Here is a 26,737-nt window from a genome sequence, read left to right as displayed (position 1 = left end):
CTGCTTAAAACATCAAAAGCCTAGCATGCATGAAACTTTGGGTTTGATATTCAGAACCTGGGGAATGTTGGGGAGAATATATGAATTGTAAGAATAAAATTTATATGTTTCTCTTAAATTAAGTGAATCAATAAATCATAAAATCTGAAATGATTATGGTAATAAAATAGCTATTGTACATCTCTTAAAATATAAATATTGACATATAAAAATTCTAATGAAATTATTGCTTTCTAAGCTTTGTGATTTATACTTTCAAATACATCCCTAAGAACAGGAAAAATTTCTCTTAAGTATAGCAAAAAGCTCGGCATGAGGCCTATAATCCCAGTACTTGTAAGGCTCAAACAAAAAAAAAAAATTGCAGGTTTGAGGGCCTCAGCAAGAAGTCAGATGACTTTCAGCAACCTAGAGAGGCCCTATTTCAAAATAAAAAATAAAAAAATAAAAATATGGCTGTGGAGAGGGGTAGCTCAGAGGTAGACTGCCCTTGGGATCAATTCCCATTAACACACACACACACACACACACACACACACACACACACACACACAGAGTATAGCATGGCACCTCCTAGTTATCAAGCCTTCAATAAGTTTTTAAGACGCAGGGTTCTGAAGTCAGAAGAATTTGGTTGCAAGCCCAGCTTCCACCTACACTGTCTAAGCAGTATTAAAAAAGCCTAATGTCTGTGAATTTTAATCTTATTTGCATTATGGGAGCAAAAATATGGAAGCCACACTAGTTTTGTGCAAACTACATAAGGAAGCAATATGCAAAATCTGTTTATATATAATGCTGGGAGACTGCACCCACTGATCTCCTTTCCTCTGCTACCTGTAACAAATATTAGCTCAATTATTATCTTTAAGTTTATTCACATTCTGTTCTTCCAGAAATTCAAAAGCTGGACTTTACTATGCAGATATGTTAAAATGTACAATGTACTGCTTATTTAAAACTTTGATATGAAGACTGATATCAACAACAATGGCTGAGCAAGGAACCCAAATTTCCACCACTCAATACAAGCCTTAACGATGCTGGCAAATAATGAGTTTTGTATTCTGAAAATTAACTAAGAACTTGCAGTAACCTAAGGAGTACTTAGGTAAGACAAATGTGTGACATTCAAACTTACCATAGTCCCACCTCCCACTCCTCAGCTTAGTGGTAGTGATGGGAACAATAGCCCACATTCCTGATGCTAGAGAAAACAGAATAGAACCCATTCAGAAGGATGCTATTACTGGGTCTGTCTGATGCTGGGTGGAGACAATCTCAGAGTAAGAGTCTGACCTGAACACACCCAGTAATAAATCCAATACTCAGAGTGGAGACTGAAAACATTGACTGCTGGTGTTTTATTCCCTGCTGCTGAAGGGACAGATAACAACAGACCAACCAAAAAGTTCAGAAGAAGTCTAGGAAGCCGAGTGTTCCTACGGACTGTGAAAAGCTGAGACACGTTCTTGGGAATACAGAAGGTCATGGGCTTGCTCAAGACTGAGTACATGCTCAAGAAAGCTCTTGGAAGGCCTTGACTTCACCTCTGGTTGTTCTTAAGGTTCTGTGGAAAGAGGAAGTACAGCCTAAAGTAGAATTGTGAACTGCCTGGCTGAGCATTAAGGCCATCCTCAACAGGCCCTTGGCAACAACTGGAGGGTATTCTGTTTCAGCAACGAGCTGACTTCTAAATGAACAAGACCCAAGTAGGTATAGCAGGACAATGAATAAAGATCATACAAAAATAACTGGGGGTGGGGGATGGGGGTGAAACCACACACAAAACTGAAATATGTAACAAAATAGACTCTAAAAAGAACAAAGATCTGAAGTCTGAGTGGTGGCATTTTCAGATTGGAAACATTCTGTTTTCAGCAAAAAATGATGACTCATGCAAAGAAATACAGTAGTAAGGCCCAAGGGTAATCAATAGAAAGGGTCCCAGAGAGAGCACAGATGTTGGACTTACTAGACACTTTATATCAGCTTTGTATGAAATGATCAAAGAGATAAAGGGAATCATATTTAACTACAGAGACAAAATCTTAACAAAGAACATCAACAGAAATTGTAAATATGAACCAAAAAGAAATTTATTTATTTATTTATTTATTATTATTATTTTTTTTTTTTTGGTGGGTCTAGGGATGGAACCCAGGGGCATTCGACCTTGACCTCGGAGCTATGCCCTCCCTGCCCTATTTTTTATTCTTTATTTTGAAACAAGGTCTTACTAAGTCGCAGAAGGCCTCACTAAGTAGCTGAGGCTGTCCACAAACCACGATCCTCCAGTTTTAGCCTCCCGAGTGCTGGGATTGCAAGTGTGCGCCACCACGCCCGGCCAAAAAGAAATTCTGAAGGTGGGAGTTTTAACTGAAGTTTTAAAAATCACTAATGGAATTAAGAGAATATTTGAGCAGGCAGGAAAATAGACTGAGAACATGAATTGAGATGCACTAAGTAACAAAATAATACTTTTTCATCACAGGGGTGACAAGCACGCACCACTCTGCCCAGCTTTGTGGTCATGGTTTCTGATGAAAAGGGTGAAGCCTGTCACCCTTGGGAGGCTGAGAAAAGATGATCACAGGTTCAAGGCCAGGCTCAGCAACATGAGTCCCTTCCCAATTTAGTGGGACTCTGTTTGAAAACAAAAACTAAAATATGGCTGAAGGTGTAGCTCAGATAGCTCAGAGGGGTTTGATCCCCAGTAGCACCAAAAAAAAAAAAAAAACCCACAACAGACTGGATAAGAGGGAGGGAGGGAGGGAGGGAGGTAGGGAGGGAGGGAGGGAGGAAGGAAGGAAGGAAGGAAGGAAGGAAGGAAGGAAGGAAGGAAGGTCGGTCTGTCTGCCAGCCAGGTGGCCGGCCACTAGAAAGCAAAAGGATTCATGAATTCAAAGTGCTACAGAAAGGAGAAACTAATCATCCCAAAAAAACTGTGCATCAAAAATTCTATGTCTAGCACAACTATCTTTCACATTATGAAGGAGAAGTTAATATAGTATCAAATAAAAATGAACAGAAACCACAAGCAGAGCTCTCACACAGAAAATAAAGTTCAGCTGGGCATAGTGGCGCACGCTTGTAATCCCAGCATTTGGGAGGCTGAGACAGGAGGATGCGAGTTCGTAGACAGCCTCAGCTACTCTGTGAGGCCCTTAGAAACACAGTGTACTAGAACAATACACCCTGATTGGGAAAGAAAAAGTAACGATGTCTATTTACATGTGACATGATTTTGTATAAAGTAACAGTAAATAATCCAAAAATAACTTATTAGAGTTAACAAATAAGTTTAGTTGAGTTTCAGAATACAAGGTTAGCATGCCAGAGTCAATTGTATTTCTATACACTAGTAAGAATATCAAAAAATGAAGTATAACAATTCTGTTTGAAGTAACATCAAAGAATAAAATACTTAAAAATAATTTATTCCAGGAAGTTCAAGCGTAGGATACTCAAAACTACAAAATAGCACTGGAAGAAAATTAAATGCCTAAATAAATGGAAAGATATCTCGTTTGCATAGAATGGAAAGATTAATACAAAGAATGTATCTTATTCCATTCACGCTGCTATTAAAAGAATATTCTAGACTGAGTAGCTTATGAACAAATAACAAACATTTAATTATCAAAGTTTTAGAAGCCGGGAAATCCAAAATCAAAGTGTCAGAAGATTCAGTGTTTGATGAGGGCACGCTTCTTGATTCACAGACCAGTGTGACTCTAAGACCACTGATGGACCTCAATGTCCTCACGTGGCATGAGAAAGCAGAAGCTCTCTTTCACACAAGCATGAGTCCTGTTCACAAGGACTCTACCTTCATGATGTAAGCACCTCCACAATATTCTACTTCCTAATACACTATCACATAGGAGTGAGGATTCAAATTTACGAATTTTGAGGCTACATAAACATTCAGTCTATACCTGATGTCAATAGTTTCTAAGTTAGCTTCCAGATTCAATGCATACCTATAAAATTCTAGCTGTCTTTATTTGCAAAAAAAAAAGACAAGTTGATCTCACAATTGATGTAGAAATGCAAAGGATCCGAAATGGCTAAAAGTCCAAAAAAGGATAAAAAAGAGGATTAATACTTCTTGACCCAAATCTTACTACAAGGTGCATTACTCAAAACAGTTTCACAGCCTAAGAATAGGCACAGTATCAGTGGAAATAGACTCAAAGTCCAGAAATAAACAAGTAATACATCTATAATCAAATAGTATCATCAAGAAGAGTGCCAAAGTCATTGAATACAGAAAGAATAGTCTCTTGAACAAATGAGACAGGGTAAACTGGATGCCTACATGCAAAGAATGAATTTGTTTTTTTTTTTGTTTTTTTTGTTTTTTTTTTGGTGGTACTGGGGTTCCTGGAAGCCCTTCTATCTCCGGACTACACTCCCAGACCTATTTTTACATTTTTATTTGGAAACAGGGTCTCCTAAGAACCTGCACGATCCTCCTGTCTCTGCCTCCCAAGCGCGGGGATTACAAGCGTGCGTCACCACGCCCGGCGCAAAGAATGAATTTGAACCCCAACCTCATACCATATAGAAAATTTACACAAAAGGGATATGACTTAAATTAAGACATATACTCTTAAAAAAAAAAACTTAAAATATAAGTGTAAATCTCAAGACTAAATTGGGCAATGGTTCCTTAGACATATCAAAACCACAAACAACAAAGGAAAAAAAATCAATAAATTAGACATCATCAAAATGTAAAAACTTTCCTGGGCCAAAGACACTATCAAGAAAATAAAGGAACAACCCACAGAACAGGAGAGAATCTTTTCAAGTCATATATGATAAAGATCTAACAAAAAGGATTTAGTATTCAGAATATATAAAGAACACATGCTAACATACTGATAAAAATACAATAACCTAATTTATAAATGGGGAAAGAATCTGAATACACATTAATCCTAAGATATACAAATGGCCAATAAACACATAAAAAGAACAAAAACACATAAAAATCACTAGTCATTAGGCAAGTGCTTATGAAACCACAATTATCTACTGCTTCATACATACTAGGAAGGCTATTTGTATTCTAAAAAAGAAAATAACAAGTAGAATAAAAAAACTAAAATTGTTACAGATCGCTGATGAGAATGTAAAATAGCACAGCCATTATGGAGACAAGTTAAACCACTCCTCAAAGTTGAATGAGTAGGGCCTGTTGGTTCAAGCCTCTACTACTGAGTTAAGAAGACCACAAGTTCAAAGAGAGCCTGGGCAACATAGAGCAACTCAGTCTCAAAATAAACATTAAAAGAGCTGGGATTGTAGCTCAGTGTTAGAGTGTTTGTCCAGCAGAGTTCCGTCCCCAGTACCCCACATGTGTCTCTGTCTCTCTGTCTCTCTCTGTCTCTCTCTCTCTCTGTCTCTCTCTGTCTCTCTCTCTCTCTCTCTCTCTCTCTCTCACTCACACACACACACACACACACACACACACACACATTAACAGAATTAACGTAAATTTCAGGAATTCTATCTGCTGATTGTCTAGATAATCAATTGTGATATATCTATAAAATGGAACATTCTGCCATAAAATGGAATAAAGCACTGACACATGCTGCAAGAATGAAATGTGAAAATACACTAAGTTAATGAAATTGAAAATGAAAGGCCACAGCGTGTATGATTCCATTAATATCAAATGTTCAGAATAGGCAAATCAACAAAGACAGACTAGTGGTTGCCAGAAGACATGAAGAGGAAGAAAAAGGAAACAGCTGCCATCAGTTATAGTCATGGAAATATTCTGGAATTAGTGGGGATGATCTCACAACATCACACATACATGTAAAAACACTTAATTTTATATTTTAGTGATGTAAATGCTATTATCAATTTTATGAACAAAAATTTCAAAAAAAATTGAAGAGAACAATTGTCTCCAAATGGATATAAGCATTGATTCTTATATCCATATTTCCTTATAATGTCCCAAAGTGTCAAGTTGGTATTTTAAAAAATCTTTTCTTCTGCTATTCCTTATGCTACTACATCCCCCTTCTAATTGGAATGAAGCCTACATTCTCCTCCTTAGAGAAAGAATAATAAATCATGGAGAATTTCTCTTCTTTTCTTTTTTCTTGGCACTGGCGATTGGACCCAGGGGCAAATTCTGGAGTTTTTAACAAGTAGTTTAAGAATTCTTGCTACCTAACATATAAATAGTATTTGGGGAGGTGGGTACTTGGGGAATAAAACCCAGGAACATTCTACTTCTAAGCTATATCCCCATCCCTCTTTTAATTTTGAAAAAGGGTCTCACTAGGTTGCAAAGAGTCTTGCTTAGTTGAGAGTGGTCTTAAGCCTATGATTCTCCGATCTCAGCCTCCCAAATACTGGAATTAAAGGTGTGCACAACCAACATGGCAACATACAATATTTAATGGCAGGACAGATATAGGTATAAATGGATAAATGATGTAGCTATGCAAGAAATAAAAATCATTGATCTAATTAATACAAAACTACTTGTTCTTTTAGACTCCTTCATAAATAATATTCTTTTTTCCAAATTATGTAAAATAACTGGCTCAATAGTTTTCACTTGAAGCTGCATCTATTTATTTACTTATTTTTATGTCTTAACACATTTTATTTATATTCTAAATCAATCCTGACATTCTTCCAGCAGAAACTTACCCTAAGCATGGGGCCATTTTGAAACACATGTGGCTCATCACACACCACACAGTATTCATTCAATACAGGGATCCGCTGTTCAGCAAACTCAATCGTCTGCATAAAATAACAAAGAAAAATAATTCAGTCAAGTCTGTAAATGATTTAAAGGCCCAGTTAGGATGAAAATACTTCTAGAGTTTTGACTCATACCTGCACTAGGAAGCCACGATCTCGTATTGGAATGCATTTTGCACCATTTGGCTATAAAAAGTAAAGTAAAAATAATTTTTAATTGGAAAAACGTGATTTATAGCCTTTAACTTTCACAACCATAATCACTTGCACAATGGTGAATTTTCTAATATTTCAAATATGAAGTCCCTGGTTATAACATCAAGATTTTAGTTTCTTTGTTCACTCTATTAAAATAACCTTTTGCCAGTATTACTGCAATCTCTGCCTAAATTGAATGAATAGCACTCTTAATTTCTGAACTTCTAGTAAAAATGACTGGTATTGTTACATGATCACATACACACAAAAATCACTGCCTCTATTATTCCATGAGCCTCATACCTCACAATTAGAGTACTTCAATCTTATTTTATAATCAAATACAATAACTCCTCCAAGGAAATACAAGACACCTACAGTAAATGAGATATCACTGAACTAGAATGCTACGCTTAGCCATAGAAAAAGACATTTAGACATTTTTCTTTCAGAGAATATCTGAATTATCTTTCTTGGGTGAAACTGTGACAGGCAACATTCTGCTATGTCATTATTCAACATTACTTTTTCCGTATCCTTAAAGCTTATCTTTGAATAGAAAGGGCTTTTCAAATGTTCACATAAATTATCAACATACTCAAATTTTCACAAGGCTTATATAATTCTATGGTATAGTTTACAGTTTAATTTTAGAAATAAGTCTACATAAGGATAACCTGTTGGAAACAGTGTCTTATAAAATAAGATCTGAGATTTATATTTGCCGGAATTGGTAGAGCAGAATACATATACCCAACATTCACATGTGTCTATCTAGAAAAAGCAAATAGAAGTTTTTCTCAACTATTTTGAATATGTGAATATATGCATAATGCAAAACCTATTTCTTTATCTGAGATGGGCTATGGTATCTATCACTCTAGAGGTCAGTTTCACTTAAAATTGATTCCCACTAAATACCACCTACAAACTGAAGTTATTACTACAGTCATTTCCTGACTCCATGCCTCCTCCAAAAGTTTCAGCATCATATTGGTACTAAGAACATCTTCAAAGGAGGCTCTGAGATACAACTGTAAATCGTGTTTCTATCCACCAGTGACAACATCCATGGGCCAGGTTCTCTCCTTAACTGGAAGATTACTCTAAATATACTTTATGTCAACCTTGATCCTCTATTACTCATAGTAGAAAAGAAAAGATAAACCTACTTAATAAAACATTAAAATCATATGTTTGCTTAAAAGGAGTCTTTGTAAATCCAATTGACTTCCTTCTTTAGTAGCATTCATTATGATGACAGGAATGGACATCAAATCAATAACTACAGTATTTTTTTAGACTCAAACCAACATTTCATTGCGGACTGCAAATGTTTGGTAGGCTAAAAAATAATATCCAAAAGAGCAAAATTTTAAAACAGAAACCACTCATCTTAGTTCTTTTCTCCACTAGATCTTATGGAGAAAAAGAAAGTCCACCGCCCCTTAGCTAACATTTAAGAACTCAAGATGAAAATGTTTACGCACAGCAGGCTGGGAAGATGAAGATGAAGATGGTGTTAAGATACCAATAAGCCCTGAGGTAAGAGAGAGCCTCCTGCCCTCTGCAGCAGGTTCCTTGAAAAGCTCAGTTTTGGATGTCTTGGGGGCACTGGAGTAAGACTTGCTGAGCAGTTTGTGGTTCTTCAGTCCATACAGCTCTTCCACTCTGAGGCTGCTGGAGTAAGACCTGCTTAACAGTTTGTGGGGCTTCAAGTTGGTGCTGTGCTCGCATCGCGGGTCCCCAGAGCAAGATCGAGTCAATAACTTATTGGACTTCAGAGTGAGGCAGTCCTCTTGCTTAACGGCCGCGGAGCAGGGACGAGCCAAGAGTTTGTGCGATTTAACTGCTGACATGGCCTGTTCAGCCCTGGGATCGCTGGACAGGGAGCGACCAAAGGTCCGGTGCGACTTTGTGGCACACACATCCTCGGTCTTGACTGTGCTGGAACAAGTCCTTCGCAGAAGCTTATGCGTTTTGGAGATCCCATCTTGCTCAGACTTCAGTTTGGATTTGCTTTTGCCACAACCAGGGGGAGGATAACTTGGCGACCTTTAAAATAGAACAAGAATTGATATGAAGAAAATCATGAGTCTAAGTGGCCACAGCAGAGAACTCCCATCTTCCTAAGAATGGAATTCACTGTGGTTCTCGCATGCCACCTCATTTAATTATAGCCTACCCAATTAAAACTAATGTGCAGACTGATCACAGAAATAAGTCACATGTTTTCTGAAAGGCAATAGAAGATTCTGAGTCTTTTTCTTCCTTACCTAATCCAGAGCCCTAGATAGAAAATTTAGGTAGGAAATTCTATGTGATAAAAAAAAAAAAAAGAATGTAGCCGGGCATGGTGGCGCACACTTGTAATCCCCGCGCTTGGGAGGCGGAGACAGGAGGATCGCGCAGGTTCGAAGCCAGCCGCGCTGGCGTAAGAGACCCTGTTTCAAAAATATAAAATAGGTCTGGGAGTGTAGTCCGGAGGTAGAAGGGCTTCCAGGAACCCCAGTACCACCAAAAAAAAAAAAAAAAAGAATGTAATTTTAATAGAATTACCTGAAATTAAAGAAATATAAGCAAGCCAGGCATGGTGGTGCATGCTTGTAATCCCAGCATTTGGTATGCTGAGACAGGAGGATCGCAGTTTGGGGACAGCCCCTTTGCAACTCAATGAGACCTTGTTTCAAAATAAAGAATAAAAAACAGGGTCGGGGTGTAGCTTGAAGGTAGAATGCCCCTGGATTCCATCCCCAGTACCACAAAATAAAGGAAAAAGAAGACGTAAAAGCTATAAATGTACACACCAACACCTAAACAGATGCCAAGGCTGTAGAAAGAATGCTTTAAATCGAATAATCACGGACTCTCAGAATTTCCAGTTAGTAAGACACTGAGGAAGTTGACTGCTACTAACCTGCGCAAAGTAGAAAACAGATGTAGGGGAGACTTCACTTTCTTCTCTGACAACTTTTTGTTGTGCAGGCAATTGGATTTTTCTTTGCTCTGCTTCCACTGCTGTGTGACAAATGTCTGCATGATTCTGTCAACCCAAAGGTCACTATGTTATTATGGTCCCATGGTGATTTAAATTAATGTCTATACTTATATATGTATTTAAGCAAAAAGTAATCAGTAAGATGCTAATTCATAATCATACAAAATTCCTTATAAGTGGGAAGTCATTTTATAGCAAATTATCAGGACTTTACTGTGACTAGTTATAGCACATCGAGTGAAACTAATTACTCATTATGAAAATAATTCAATTATAATACTGATGACTTAGCTGTCCAAATAATGACTGATGAGTTGATAGAATAGAGAATTGTGAGGGCTGCTTTCAGGATCAGCAATCAAAACTGATTTTATATATGTGAGATGAGATCAGACTTTTCATTATGTAATTTAAAGGTAACCCTAAGGATCAAAACCAAAACCACTTGTTTGTTGCCATTAAAGAAATTTAAATATGTATCAGACTCATATTTATTAAGAATCAGAAAAAATTCTAGTTCATACTAATAAACTTGCTGCATAGCTTAAATTTATACATGAAAGCAACTCTGAAAAATATTAACTATTTGGATGGCAGTATTCATAAAACATGGTATATGTTCATTTAGGGTGCTAAACAGAAAACAAGACAGCTGTCTTAAATTTCTCAGGATTAGAATCATATCCACAATTTCTTTTCCTGAGCTCATGTGATGCACTCAGAACACATTAGGAAAATACAGATATTTATTCTGGGACTTCTGTGGTTTTTAATTTCTTGTCATGTTTTGATCAACACCACCTCACTTTAAAAAAAATGTCTTTATGTGCATACAAGGGACATTTTAAAAAATGATGTAAAAGAGTATAAAAACAAGGAAAGAAACTGGTTGAAGAGAAAAAAAATCAAAGAAAAAAAAAGCACCACAGGGAGGTAGTCCCCTATATGAGTAGGATATTGTAGAGGCAGACTCCAGGCTCTACTCCAAGACATGTGAGATAAGGGCTGAAAAGAACTCTATTGAAAAGGCATTCCTAATCCTAGAATAAAAGGCTGTGGATATATTTCCTATAAATTCTTAGAAGAAAACACTGCACAATACCGCATGGAAAACATATTCTAAACATTAAGGGTTTGTTATCATATTCTATATTTGCACATATTTGAACTGAACACTGGCAGTTAATAAGAGTCCTTCCCCAACCCCTCACCTCCTTTCAAATGTCATCTATGCTGCCTTAATGTAGAGTCAGAAAAAACTGAGAAGTCTCAGCCTTGGACATCACACATGAGCCCTCCTGCCTCATGAAAAATGACCTCCGTAAGTTTTCTGTTTGGTAAATCAAATCGTTTCAAAATGTTTTCTCTTGAAATACTGCCCCAAAAAGGTTGATTTATGAATCTAAATAATCAAAAGGAAAGAGAACACATAGACTGCAACATGATGAAGAACTTACTTGCTTAAGTCTACAACTGTCTAATGTTCTCTAGATACATTTATGTTAAATTCACAGATTCAATATAAGAAATACTCCTTCAAGAATTCTCCATAGACTCTTACAGCTGATATTTTGACAAGTATAGGATTCACTGTTTATATTCTGACTATAGATAGCTAAAGTACATATATGCTTATGTTTTAAAATTAGCTCATTGGCTCTTGTCAAAAACACACAAAATACTAAGTGCTGGCAAGGAAGTGGAGAAAATGCCCTTAAACCCTGTTGGTGGGAATGTAAATGAGTAGAGATATTATGGAAATTACTATGGAGGCTCTTCAAAAAATTAAAAAATGTAACTATTATATGATCTACCAATGACACTACTGGTTATTTCATCCAAAGGAAATGAAATCGCTATATTAATACACATTCAACACTCCCATGCCCCTTTCACAACAGCCAGGAGATGGGAAACAAGCTAAGCACCTGTTAGATAATGAATACATAAGAAAAATGTGGTATTTATACATAAAAGAATATTAGATTTTCATAAAAAAGAATAAAATCCTATCATTTGTAGGATCATGGATGGAACTGGAAACCATTATATTAAGTGAAATAATTCAGACATAGAATAAGAAAGGCATGGTATCGCTCATATGAGGAACCTAAAAATGTTGATCTCATAGAAGTTGAGAGTAGAGTGGTAGTTACCAGAGGCAGGCGAGAATGGGGAAAAGAAAATGATAAGGAAAGTTTGGTCAAGAGGTGCTAAGTTAAAATTACATAAGAGTAGTAAGACATTCTGGTGTGCTGCTGCACAGCAACGTTACTGTAGATGACCAATTATATACTATATTTTCAAAAAGCTAGAAGAAAGAATTTTGAATGTTTTCTCCATTAAAAAATAATACATGTTTGAGACAGATATGTATGAACAGACTAAAAATAATGCACAATATAAACATGTATAAAAATCACACATATCACATTGATAGATATAATTTTTTGTCTTAATGTATCCTTTAAGGAATAAATTTAATTTTTTTTTTTGCAGGTCTGGGGCTGGAACCCAGGGGCATTTGACCTCCGAGCTACACCCCTTGCCCTTTATTTTAAAATAAAGAAAAAAAAAACAATTTTGGGATTACAAGCGTGCACCACCATGCCCGGCTTTAAATTTAATTTAAAAAGTAAAAAAAAAAAAAAAAAAAAAAAAGCATTTGTGAGTTAGCTAGATTTAACCATCCCATGATGTACATATGTACTTGAAAATATCATGTCATACATCATAAATGATACAGCCGTCAAATTTTAAAAAACTAAAAATTAATAAATAAAATTACCCTTAGTTTGACAGGGGTGATTTCCTGTCCCCATATAAAAACTCAAGCCTCATCAGGACTCTGTGAAAAGGAGGTCGTGCTCCCTCTGAATGGAAGGTGGCCAAAGAGGAACCGGTGGGTGAATCCCTGTCTCCCTTGGGGATCCTGACCACAGACAAGGGCTCCCTTGACTGAGACACTTCTAATAATAAAGAGATGCAGAGAAGAGTAAAATGTGTCACACGCTGAAGGAACAAAAAGTGCTTCAGAAAAGCTGGGCATGGTAATGCACATTTGTAATCCCAGCATTCGGGAGGCTGAGACAGGAGGATCATGGTTTGTGTACAGCCTCAGCTACTTAGTAAGGCCCTTTGTAACTCAGTGAGAAATAAAGAATACAAAATAGAGCAGGGGGTGTAGTGCAGGGGTTCAAAGGCAGATTTAGATTTTAATACGAAGTAGATTTAAAAATCTAAAAGAAAAACAAAATTAGAATTTAACAATGAAATATTGATAAGCTTCTGTGAGATGTTAAGGCAATACACAAGAGCTTCATTCAGCTTTCCCTGGTGTTCAAAACGTACAGCCATTCACTTCTACTCCAGATTTATTAAAAAACTAGTCTATTGAAATCCTAGTCACTACATAAAAAGGTATATGTGCTAATAATGACATATTAAACAATCTATAGGATCATTCAAAAGTGTAAACATAGTAGTTTTAAAGGGACAAGTCTAGCTAGTTGTGGTGACCCACACCTTTAATTCCAACACTTGGGAGGATAAGACTATCCTAGGGTTCATTGCTCAGAGAAGAAGAAGAAGAAGGAACAGGAGGAAGAGGATGAAAAGAAGGAGGAGGAGAAGAGGAGGAGGAGGAAATAGATTGAGGAGGAAGACAGAACACCCAGATTATTTATAAAAGAAAACTGAGTCACTGTTTTAATCAAGGACTAAACATAAAGAGTTACTTACAAAAGAAATGTTTTAAAGGTGTAGGTGTAGGAAGTAGAGTAGAACTGTAGCCCCTCTAAGCCCCAAGGACAGGGCAATAGGAGCTACCACTGGAGTCTGGTAAAAAAGCAAGTCACACAAAACCTACATCCCGAAGCCCAACAAGACCAGGTCAGCTCAAGGTGACCTGGAGAAGAAACTACAGCAGGGAAGCTCCCACCTTACTCTCCCTGCTCTCCTGGCGAGTCACACTAGAGGCAGCCGACTCTGTCCATACAGACCCACCTTCTGGTAGAGTGTAGGGTGGAGCTGGCTGGGTAAATAAAAGGCCCTGGCCCAGGCTGGAAAGGGAGGCCTCTGACCAATTCACAGATGCAGATCTTAGCACCCAGATGATTTCCTCTATGAGGAATCACTTTAAAAAATCTTCATGAACCCAAGTGGAAGCTAAATGAGCAAAATAAAAATTCACTTCTTTTGAACAGAGATTCAGTTTGTAATTCTTTGGCAGACTTACTTTTTCAGCTGATGTCCCAATCCAAACCGTTCTTTAGTGGAAATCTGAAAGACATCAACAGTAGGCACTGAAAAGAGAAAAAAAAAATTAGTCAGGTATTGAACTGAAACCCAACCATAAGCCAGGAAAAAGGCCGAAATAGTAGCATTATGCCTGTAGAGACATACCCTTAAAAATAGTGTGCACACAGTTCATTATTTGCCTATATATTTCATATGTGAAATATGCATACATGAGATTATTGGTCATATATATTAATGTGAATATATGTTGACAAATAATACGTACAACAATGAAATGAAAAATAATCTTTAAAGATTCACTTAAATAAAAACATATAGGACAGTTTGCACACCATTTCATAAGTGGAAGAGACACACGTATGTATACACACATACATTCTTAGAATAAAAACAAGTGGGAGGTGAGGACAAAGCAGAGGAGATGTACTTCTCTCTGTGTGCCCTCCTAGGTGGTTTCATATTTTTACCAGGTACATACTTTTTTTTTTAAATCAATAGCTATCTTTTGAAATTAGTAACTTCTCCAGTTTCTCATCCATTCTTACTCACTGCCTTAAATATTAGATACTGTGTGCACACAGTACCAGTCTTAATAGAAGAAAACACACACACACACACACACACACACACACACACACACACACACACACTCCCCACTCCCATGGAGCTCTGATGCAGCAGTGGAAGAAGGCAGAAAAGAAACAAGTAATAAAACTGACACAGGGGGAGACCTGTGTAGGGAGAGGTGCAAAAAAGGCAGTGTGGGAAGGGATGAGAGCAGAGAGGGACCATGGCTGGGGCTGTGTGAGAACTCTTGGTCAAAGGGCAAAGGGAGAGATAAAGACTGCACTGAGACACAAGCTACCATGGCGTGGATCAGTAAACGGATAAACATTTGGTGGTCACACTTTCTAGGAAAGCACAGAGCTCGCTCTCAGGCTGGACTCTGGGATAGGAGAGGAGTCCAGGGCAGATCCAGGGATGTGAGCACCTCAAAGGAGGAAATTTCCCTATTGCTGCTATGTAAAAGACTGCAGGTAGAACTGTTCGGAGAGGTGCAGAAAGTTGGTTACTTGATTTTTTTCTTTTTCTTTTTGGGTACTGGGGGTGGAACCCAGAGGCTTTCTACCCCCGGGCTATACTCCCAGCCCTATTTTTTATATTTTATTTGGAAACAGGGTCTCCCTAAGTTGCTGAAAGCCTCACTAAGTAGCTGAGGCTGGCTTCGAACCTGCGTGATCCTCCTGTCTCAGCCTCCCAAGCACAAGGATTACAAGTGTGTGCCACCACGCCTAGCTGGTTACTTGATTTTAAATATTCGAAATCTGAGATGCTTACTGAACTCAAGTGGAACACTTGGATAGAGAGGGCCAGCATGTGGGCATTCGGGTGAGAGGAACATACTGAAGGCATAAATTAAAAATAGCCAGAGTATGCCAGGATTCGAAGGCATGATGCTAGATGTGAAACCACTCAGTGGATACAGATGGAGAACGAGTCAGGATGAGGCTCTGCACACACAGCAACATTCAGACACCGCACAAAGAGCCCAGAAAGGACTGACAGGAGGACGGACGACTCCGGAGAGCTGCTACTCTGAACACAAATTCATAAAATTTCTATAGTGAAGGGATCAGCAGTGACCAAATGGTGCCAAGTAAGTTATAATGAGGACACAAGACTGATGTTTGAGAAAGGATGGTCCTGTAACCTGATTGGAGTAGATTAAAGGTGAGAATAAAAAGTGAAATAAATGAAGTAAGCTAACAGAACTAATGATGAAATTTAACAGTCAAGGGAAGTAGAGCAGTAGGGTAGAAACCAATGGAGGATTTAAGGTCAAGGGGGTAGGTGTTTGGTTTTAAGATGAAAGAAATATTCATTTACTGGTTGGGATTTTCTGCAGGAGGTAGGGGGGAAGAAGAAACAAAGAAAAAGAAGAATTGCTGCAAGGTGACTTCAATGGAACTGAACAGCAAGGAAAGGCTGCCCTATACAGGAGCTTGGTCAGCCAGGGCCAGTCTCAGTAAGGGTTGGGGCGCAGGTGACTAGAGCAAAGACCTTCTGACTAGTAGGACATTCTCACTCCACACGCTCCATCTTCTAGCCCACAGTGGTGTCCGCAACGCCTACCTCCCTGTGTGGCACATCACTCAGGAACTCACACACTCCACCAATCAAGGAGATCTGGCGTTAGTATCACCAATCAGGTTCTTTCCTAAGAATGGTCTAATCCTTATATAAAGTAGACATCACTCCAGTCCCACCTAACCAATCCCAGGGTCACTGAAATTTAAAAGTGAATTTTAAAAGTTCAACCATATTAAAAATTGAGTGGAAGTTATTTTTTAAAAGAGGATCGGCTGGGCATAGTGGCGCACATTTGTAATCAGTACCTGGGAGCTTGAGACGGGAGGATCACAGGTTCACGACCACTATCAGTTACTTAGTGAGACCCTCTACAACTTAGTGAGACCTTGTTTCAAAATACACAATAAAAAAACAGGCTGGTGGTGTAGCTCACAGATAGAATGCCCCTGGATTCAATCCCCAGTACTACAAATAAAAAAAAAAGATGAAGAGTGAGAGCATGTGGTGTTCTTTCAGATTATTCAAGAGGACACAATCTTTTCACACATAGGGCAAATGACTGGAAAGAGACAGGCAGAGAAACTATGGGGACCTGGCTGATTTTTAAAAGGTAGAAATAGTCAAGATGTACTATAACAACTAAAACCTTCACCCTACAAAAGTTGTTTGAGATAGAGAAGAAGTAATAACAGACACAAATGTGTATATAAATATTTATATAACTTATTCTTACTAATTAATAACACAAATCTCAAATTTTAATGATAGCATGCATAACTGGAAAATGTTTTATCCATGATAAATTCTTAAGAAAATATAAATTATATACATTTAGTAGCAATAAAATCTAAATGCCCCCAAATCATTTTTTTTTGGTGGTACTGGGGTTCCTGGAAACCCTTCTACCTCTGGGCTACACTTCTAGACCCATTTTTATTTATTTATTTGTATTGGAAACAGGGTCTCTTAAGCCAGTGAGGTTGGCGCGACCACACCCGGCCCAAAATCTTAAAATATACTGAAAGAGCTCACAAAAGGCTTTCAAAAATAATCCAGAGTTCCAATGATAACACATATACTGTAACTAACTACAATTACTTATAATTAATATAGTAATAAAATACTACTAATAAAAAAATGGAGTGTGTAAGAACTCTGTATGATCTGCATTTTGTCTGTGAATTTAAAAACATTTTAAATTAATTTTAATGTTTTTTAAAAATTAATACCATGGGTGACCCAAGCCAAAAAGAAAACCAAATACAAAATTACACTAATAAGTAAAATTAGGAACTACAAGAAATGTATTTTAATAGAAAAGTAGGTATTACTTTAGAAATATTTATTACCTAAAATTTATTTACAAGTTTACCTCAAATGCAATCAAATTTCCCATAATGTTTATTTAGGATGATGAAGAAATGAGAAAAAAATTTGACAGAATGTACTAGAAATACATTTTCAAATTTGTAAAACAAAGTGAAAGTTAATTAAGTTTTTCTTTATCTCTCATCGAGTTTCAGATGGAAGTGAGGGTTGCCCAAGATATGCAAAAAATTTAATAATGACCATGCCTACACATGGAGGTACCAATCATAGGACAATCTGCATAGAAAAGTACTTTAAAATAATGTTAGTTGTTCATTACTTTCAACTGAAAGCAGAAATTAGACTTATATATCATCAATTCTGAAAAACATATATATACCATAAGAATATAACAAATTGCATCATGTCTGTTTAAAGCATATTTCCTTATGTATGATAATAAAATATTTTTTATTTCAATGTGGATAAAAAATGCATTTTCAACTCACCATTCCCATTTACTCACAACTTTATTGTTCTATTAGCCCTTGCCAAATATTAGAGTTGAAATAAGTGTTATTCTAAAACACAGAAATAATTGTTTTTCAAAAAGAACTATTAAGTAGGTCGGTCTACATCTTGAATTAGTCACACAACTTTTGCAAGTTCATTTTACTATAAATGCTGATACCTTCAAAGACGTATTACAAAATACTCATTTTCCCTTGTTTGCAATAACCGAAATTATAAAGTAGGATAAAACCTAATTATCTCTTCTGGAATAAAAAATTATATGTTCCTTTTTAGTAACATTATGTGAAGTTCAACTCATATATTAAAAATTACTGCCCATTTTTAATCACAGTTTTTTCCTCAAATTCTCAACAAGAGAAAAATAAGTTTGGGGTGGGGGAGAATTACTGTTAAGATAGCAAAGTAAGTTCCATTGAACAAGCCCAAATTTAACCACTGCATTATAGAAAGAGGAGAAAACCAGCAAGGGAACCAGAGATGTGGAATAATTTTATCCTCATGTTAGAAACTTCCAGCAAACGTTATCACAGAGAGAGCAAATAGAAGCAATCTTTAGGGATCCTAAATGCCTGATCCTGAACTTTCCACCCTATAAACCAAGAAGCCAAGAGCCAACCAGCACCAATACATCTCAAACTAAGAGAGGAAATGAACCACAAAGCAAAGCCTGCTGGGAGCAGAGCCCTCCCCTTGGGGGACTGGCAGTGCAGGTTGTCAAGAGCTGGCCTTGCTTCCCCCCTCCCTCAGCAGAGGTTAACCCCCTTCCTGACCCACCATTTAATCTCAAGATCTCTCAGAAACTCCCAGTCAGAGTAGCAAGCATAAAGAAATCAAACAACAACAAATGCTGGCGAGGATGTGGGGAAAGAGGAACTCTTTTACACTGTTGGTGGGAATGCAAACTAGTTCAACCACTATGGAGATCTGTGTGGAGATTCCTAAGAAAGGTGGAAATAGATCCACCATATGATCCAGCTATACCACTCCTGGGTATCTTTCCAAAGGGGTTAAATTCAGAGAAATACAGCAACATAAGCATACCTATGTTCATAGCAGCACAATTTGTAATAGCCAAAATATGGAACCAAACCAGATCTCCATCAACAGATGAATGGATAGCAAAACTTTGGGAAATACACACAATGGAATTCTATTCAGCCATAAAGAAGAACAAAATTATATAATTTGCAAGAAGATGGAAAGCCCTGGAGAACATTATGTTAAGTGAGATCAGCCAAGCACAGAAGGAGTAGGTACATATGTTTCCTCTAATATCCCCAAACTAGGAAACACAAAGGATACCAGTGGGGCTCCTGATAATGGAGGGGAAATACCAGCAAAGTCTGAATGGAAAGAGAGGAGAGGAGGAAGGCTGATCTTGATTAATGAGGGTCTACACCTGAACATGTGTAAAATTATGAATAAGACATGATTAACCTGGACAACCATTGGTGGGAGGGGGGGAAGGGAAAACGGGGGCGGGGGGAGAGGGCACCAAATATAGTTTAAATGTATACTATTTATGTACAATAAAAAATTGTTAAAAAAATAAATTAAAAAAAAGAAAAAAAAAGAAACTCTCCTTGAGTGAGGATTAGGAGGCAAAGATTTACTCAGAACTCATCTCGGGAGAGACTAATAAAAAGATGTGAGGAGTGGGAGAAGGATAGTAAAAGGGGGGAAAGCGCAACAGGGACATGTATACAATCAAATCCCAGGTCAGCCCCATCCTGGAGGTAACACTGGAATTACACTCCAAGTAACTGAGGCCAAGGAGCTGGGCCATTGTACTCCCAGAGTCAACGGTGGAGCGAAGGGGAAGAGCTCACAGCACATACCTGTTCTTTGAAGGACAGAAGAGCTGTTGTGTCTAAGGATACATGCTTTATCTAAAGTACAAAAAAGTAGAATACATCTTTCCTCTTCTTAATGAAAAAAAAAAAACTTCTATACAAAACACTAATTTTCCAAAAGATGTATATTTCTACTTCAGCTTGAATATAATATTAAGGAAAACAAAACACAAGCTATAGAAATAAATGATAAATCCTGGACAATTACTGATTGATGTTCTATGACACACAAAATGATGGCATAAGAAATTAAATGAAAGCAAACGATGTTTTAAGAAAGGCAGAATGTGGACTTAGTAAAGAATGTGGCCAAAATAAAAATATAATGAAAACATCAAGCTCAACTTCACATATAAAGAAAACAAAACCTCCAAACTATACTGTTTTTGGTATAGAGGGATTATGAGTGATCATTTTTTTCTTTCTATAGAACATTTCTGTACATTTTCAGTTAATAAGATCGAAATATTTATCATATGTTTTCCACCGTCTAGAATTAAGTCACATCAGTTAGTATGCAGTATTTGTATTAAGTTGACTAATTCAATAGAATGAATCATACAAAAATAGAAAACAGGTAACTAATTTTCAAAATAAAAGTTTTTCTTGTATTTCATAAATTTGTAAGAACAAGTAACTTTTGCAAACACTAAGAATAGATTTATGTCCTATGATATGCCTCAAGAAATGTACAGACACCAGATTACCATACGTGGCCCTGAATAAAGGCAGCCACAGATTCAAGAGGTGTTGTCTGTGTCCCCGTCCTTGATTTGGGGCTAGCTATTGGACTACTTTGATCAACACAAGGACAGACCCACTATGCCTTTTCCCAGGAGCTTCCACATCCTGTTTCCTGAAACACTTTTGGACTTCAGTGACCAAAGTATATAATAAACCCAAATCATAAGCAGCGTCCATAGGTACAGCAGGCACTAGAGAGACAGTAATACCAGCTGAGGGCCAGGATGGCCACTGCTGGTCATTTTAACATACAGCATCTTACGCCTCCAATTTAAATGCCACCAGCCCCACCCACCACCAAGTGCAAAGTCTTAGGAGACAGCAGGCAAGATGAATGAGAGGAACAGGATAGGACAAGGTGTCCTCAAGTCTTCCAGTGGTTTGTTATGTGGCAGTAGTTAACTGAACCAGTATGAACAGATGCAATTGGATATGTGTCTCTGTGTGTGGTGTTTACACACACAGCTGCAGGTGTGGATGAGTAGACAGGAACACTTTTTTTTTTTTTTTTGGTGGTATTGGGGTTCCTGGAAGCCCTTCTACCTCCGGGCTACACTCCCAGACCTATTTTATACTTTTTTTTTTGAAACAGGGTCTCTTAAGCCAGCATGGCTGGCTTCGAACCTGTGCAATCCTCCTGTCTCCGCCTCCCAAGCGTGAGGATTACAAGTGTGCGCCACCATGCCCGGCAACAGGAAGACATTTTAACCCAGTGAGTTAGGGTCCCTTGCTGTAAACAGCTCAACTTAAATACAACAACATCATCCCTTAGAATTCAAAACACTATTATGGCCTCCATTTTCAAACACAAGAATACTTTGTGATATTTGGGCTAAATTCACCGGTATTGAAAGGTGGAATAAAGGATAAAATTAAATCTCAGAATCAGAAAGAGAAGCAGTTAAATCTAAGTTTAACACAAAATACAGCTGCCAAGTATCTACTATATTTCATTATGGTTTTTGTGTTTGTTTAATAAAAACTTGTTAATTTCTGAAAATCTATACAACTAAATGTTGTATGTTTTGTTCATTTCATAATATTAGTGATGAATCATTTTTCGTAATAGCTTATTAAAATATCATTATCAATATATTTGGAACTTGTTTGCAAAATGAACACATTTTGCTTAATGCACAGAGTAAAAGAAATTAATATCCAAAAAATAAATCTAACCTGGGCCATTTAAATACTGTGTAAGTGAACAGTGTAGTCGGACAATTATAGGTTCTGTTCGAATTACTTCCCAAGCCACGGCAATCTCCTCCTGCCAAAACATATTTAAAAGACGAATTAGTCATCTTATAGAGTTAAAAATGAAATAAGAATCTTACTTTCTATCAAAAATAGATGGATCATGAAGGCCTACAAATTTCTCAAAAACTACTTATGTGAAAAAGGCCAAATACTCTTAAAAGTATGCTAAACAAAAATGAAAACTTACATAATGATTCTCTAAAATAAAAACATATAAATTTCAGAATACATTAAAATAACTAATTTAAAAGATGTATATGAATAGCCAGGCATGGTGGCGCACACTTGTAATCCCCACGCTTGGGAAGCGAAGACAGGAGGATCGCGCAGGTTCGAAGCCAGCCTCGCTGCCTTAAGAGAACCTGTTTCCAAATAAAATATAAAATAGGTCTGGGAGTGTAGCCCTGAGGCAGAAGGGTTCCATCACCAGTACCATACACACACACACACACACACACACACACACACACACACACACAAAGATGTATATGGATATAGTTATATTTAAAATTTCTGCTTCTTTGACTAATCAGAATTTCATTCATCACTATATTAAAGCCAAATGTATTAAACAGTATTATCAAACAACCCCAAATTAAGATTCTTCTGGAATAAAAATAAATGTACTTTAAATACACTAGTCATACTAGAGAAATTGATACTTACATCGAGAAAGCTAACATCGATATGCAGATCAATATCTACATCATCAATGGCTCCATATTCTCTGCAAACAAAGATTAACAACAAGTTTTCATTTTGGTTGATGGATAAGTGCATGCAGGGCTACTTCAATTAAAATCCAATCAGTAATTCTGATCCTTGAGTGTGTGTGTGTGTGTGTGTGTGTGTGTGTGTGTGTGTGTGTTGCTGGGGAATGAACCCAGGGGTATTCTATCTCTGAGCTACACTCCCAGCCTTATTTTGTTTTTGTTTTTGTTTTTGTCTTTGTTTTTGAAACATGGTCTCATTAAGTTGCAGAGGGTCTCACTGAGTAGGTGAGGCCACCCGTGAACCTGAACCTGTGACCCTCCTGTCTCAGCTGCCCAAGTACTGGAATGCTTACAAGCATGCGCCACCACATTTCTGATCCCTGATTCCCACAGATAGCTCAGAACTGCCATGGACATAAGTCAACTAACTCAATCCAGCTAGGGTGTCATTTTTTGTGACCTATTTACACCACATACACATTTTTCTTTGGTGTGCACATGCATACGCATACATAAATTCAAGAGTTGCTCACTTTGGAGTTTTCAACCACTCCCAGTTCCCTGTGGCAAGTGAGTCAGTCTTCCCATGAGAATGCTCTGTTTGCATTAAAATCTGGGTAGAGAGCTGTTTCCAATGGCAAGAAAGCAGTTCCCGACATGAGGAGGAAGTTACATGCAGTAAAGTGTCTGTGCTTTTTCCTTCTCTGTTGGACACAGTGGTTCAGAAACTGATCTATTCCCCTGCATAAATCACTGTGTTGGCATTGGTAGTTCCAAAAGTCTGATACGGTGAAATTGCCAAGACAGCATGAAGACGAGTATCTGTACAGCCTAGGTGGTGCCACTAAGTACCATTATTATTCTAAGTTAATGAATGAGTATGAAAACAATGGTTTCAAGCTTTTCCATACACACCTCTATATCAGTTAGTCTTACAAAATCCTGAAGTTATAAATACAAATATAGCGAGGCGTAAAATTAAAAATCATTGAGGTGACGAAAGTTTATTGAAAACATATTTACCAGATATTGTTCTAAGGATTTTACCACAAGGGATCATTTAACATTCAAAACACACTACAGGTACTACTTCTCAACTTTATAAATCCACAAACTGAGGCCCAGATTAATAAAGTAACTTACTCACTATTGCTCCATGGAAGAGCTGGGCTATGAGGACATACATTCCAGTTATTTATGCAAGCATTAAAATTTTGCATATAAGAAAACTGACTTTCCCAGAAGTGGAAAAAATAGCAAAATAAAGAAGTCAGTGAGGGAAGTCAGATACTGAATCCATCCAGATCGGACCTCAAAACTGTATAAAGTCTGGCACACGGTAAATGCAAAATAAAAATCTGAGTGACATATATGATACATAATCATGGCACTTTTATAGTGTTCAGAGAAGAAAATTTTGATGATTGAATGGTTTTATATAAATTAGGGAATAAAGAAATCTAGGAGATCTTTTTAGTTTTTTTCTACTTCTAACAAAAATGTTAGAATAACTTTAATATAATGTTAAAATAATACAGTATAATAATAACTTACAATAATATAATTTAGACTGTTTTCTTTTTAAAAATATGAAAATATTGATTTTTGTGAAATTGATTTAAGTTTTTTTCTAGTAATGTTTGTAATGCTTATAGAAAGAAAATAAAATTATTTATATGGGTTAACATAAACCATATCACATATGCTATCTTCATACAGAATAAAATAATTGCAAATGTAGCATCAAATCATACAAAAAGTATAAGAAGAATGAAAAACAAGGAAATGATCCACTAATTCAGGTCACAGCAAACTTTCTCTATGAATATCAAGGGAGTAAAAATCTCAGGCTTTTCAGGATGTATACAGTCTCTGCTGCATATTCTTTGATGCCCATAGGTATTGTCCTTCTCTCTACCTCTCTCTCCCTTTCCTTCCCTATATGCCCCCACTCCCCATTCTCTGCCACTTTCCCTTTGTCTCTCTTCTCTTTCCCTCTCTCTTGCCCTTTAAAAAAATCAAAACCTGTTCGTAACTCATGAGTTGATCCAAACAGGCCTCATAGCACAGTGGTGGTAATTTAATGACCCTGACATAGATGAATGATTCATAAATACAATAGATAATATATTCATTATTAGGCAAGTAAAAAGAGCCAGTGAAAGCAATGATGAAGAGATGGAAATGTTTCAGGAAGTTTCAATGGGCAAAGAAAATCACAAGAGTTAATCCTAAGAAAATGAAATATAGAAATATATGTGCAAACTTTTACCTGGATCAATGTATGTAAAAGGAGAACATGAAAATAATTCAACGGAGTATACTATGATAAAAAGCATAGAAAGTAAAGTGATTTAAGTAACTAGAGCAGTCACAAATGTAAAAATAGTACTTCATATATTAAATACTGATTGTACTTAAAACTTATTTTATAGCCGGGCATGGTGGCGCACGCTTGTAATTCCGGCGCTTGGGAGGCAGAGACAGGAGGATCATGCAGGTTTGAAGCCAGCCTTGCTGGCTTAAGAGACCCTGTTTCCAAAAAAAATATATATATATATAATAGGTCTGGGAATATAGCCCAGAGGTAAAAGGGTTCCAACCCCAGTACCACCACCACCACCAAAAAAAAAAAAAAAAAAAAAAAAAAATGTTACGTATGTTCTAAAATGTTACGTATGTACATATTACATATGTTCTAAAAACATACACATAAGCAAGGCATGGTGGCACACACACACTTGTAATCCCAGTACTTGGGAGGCTGAGACAGGAGGATCATGGTTTGTGACCAACCTCAACTACTTAGTGAGACCCTTTAAAACTCAGTGAGCCCTGCTTCAAAATAAAGAATAAAAAATAGGGCTGGGTATATAGCTCAGAAGTAGAATACCCCTGGGTTTCACCCCTAGTACAGAAAAAAAAACATAATTTATATTATTAGAAAGCTTATACTGTATTATAAAATGTAAAGCAGGAAAATACACAAAAATAACTAGTAATAATAATAAAATTTATTTTGATTATATCTCATTACAGTCTCTTTCATACATCACATACATTTCTGTCCTATTCTTTTTCTTCTATAATCAGTGTTTTTGTGTTATGTGTGGTATTTCTCAAAACCATAAATTTAAATGGCTATTTATACATATAGATGTGTACATATGCTGTACACAAATTGATTATTTTTTATTCTTTTATATAATTTACATTGATACATAACCCTCAGATAAACATCTATATTCCCCTGTCTTCTCACAGAATGATTTTCAGACCTCCTCAGTCAAATAAGGAGTGTAACTTATTTGGGATTTTTAATATTTTGCTCAATTACTGTTCTAAAAAGTTGTGTCAATGTATGTTACACCCATCAAGTTTTCAAAGTGACCATCTCCCACATCCTCATGATCACCAGACATATTCCTTCTGTCATCTTTGCCAATTTCATTGGGGAGTGTTTTAGTCTGTGACCAAAATACCTTGACAAGCACAACTTAAGAGAAAATAAGGTTTACTGAGCTCACTGTTCCAGCTTTCAGAGCTTCTGTCCATGGTCAGAGGAATCATGGTGACCAGAAGCAGAGAGTGCAACAGAAAATGTCTAAGGACTCCCCTAGCAACCACCTCCCCCAGCCACCATCTCTGAACCTTGCTGCATCAGGAAATAACTTTTGTTTGAATATAACCTACAGTGGCAAGGCTTTGGTTACATGTAGAGGTAGAAAGAAAATAATCAGAGATAACAAAAATTAATAGGAATGTTATCCACAACTATTTTCCCTATAGTTTCTGGACCCTGTCAACAGAATTTACCATACAGATATGATCAAAATGTAAAATGAATGACTTTAACTCCAAAATCTGTGTATTTAATCTTCATATAATTTCTTAATATGTTTAGTTCGAAGTTAAGTTTCTTCCCAATATCTCACACTAACAATTTCTTTAAGAAAAATAATAGGGATGAAGGATAAAGAGTTACAAGCACTCTCCTTGAACAGCAGAACTTGAATACAGAATTGTAAGAAGGT

General features: G+C 36.9%; 1 protein-coding gene across 4 annotated transcripts in view; it reads right to left on the bottom strand.

Moving 5' to 3' along the window:
• Positions 1–26,737, bottom strand: part of PARP8 (poly(ADP-ribose) polymerase family member 8) — a gene marked incomplete at both ends in the record, with an annotated part of 200,498 nt that overhangs the window by 40,550 nt on the left and 133,211 nt on the right. For all 4 annotated transcript variants that reach the window (XM_080700491.1, XM_080700492.1, XM_080700489.1 and 1 more), the window contains 7 exons: positions 6,691–6,786; positions 6,883–6,933; positions 8,436–9,000; positions 9,863–9,988; positions 14,181–14,247; positions 21,910–22,000; positions 22,657–22,717. In XM_080700491.1, coding sequence (XP_080556617.1) covers positions 6,691–6,786; positions 6,883–6,933; positions 8,436–9,000; positions 9,863–9,988; positions 14,181–14,247; positions 21,910–22,000; positions 22,657–22,717 — 1,057 coding nt within the window. The remainder of the gene's footprint in view (positions 1–6,690; positions 6,787–6,882; positions 6,934–8,435; positions 9,001–9,862; positions 9,989–14,180; positions 14,248–21,909; positions 22,001–22,656; positions 22,718–26,737) is intronic.

The sequence above is a fragment of the Muscardinus avellanarius genome (genome assembly GCF_963383645.1).
Source record: "Muscardinus avellanarius genome assembly, chromosome: 1".
In the NCBI taxonomy this organism is placed as follows: domain Eukaryota; kingdom Metazoa; phylum Chordata; class Mammalia; order Rodentia; family Gliridae; genus Muscardinus; species Muscardinus avellanarius.
This window is presented reverse-complemented; position numbering and strand designations above follow the sequence as displayed.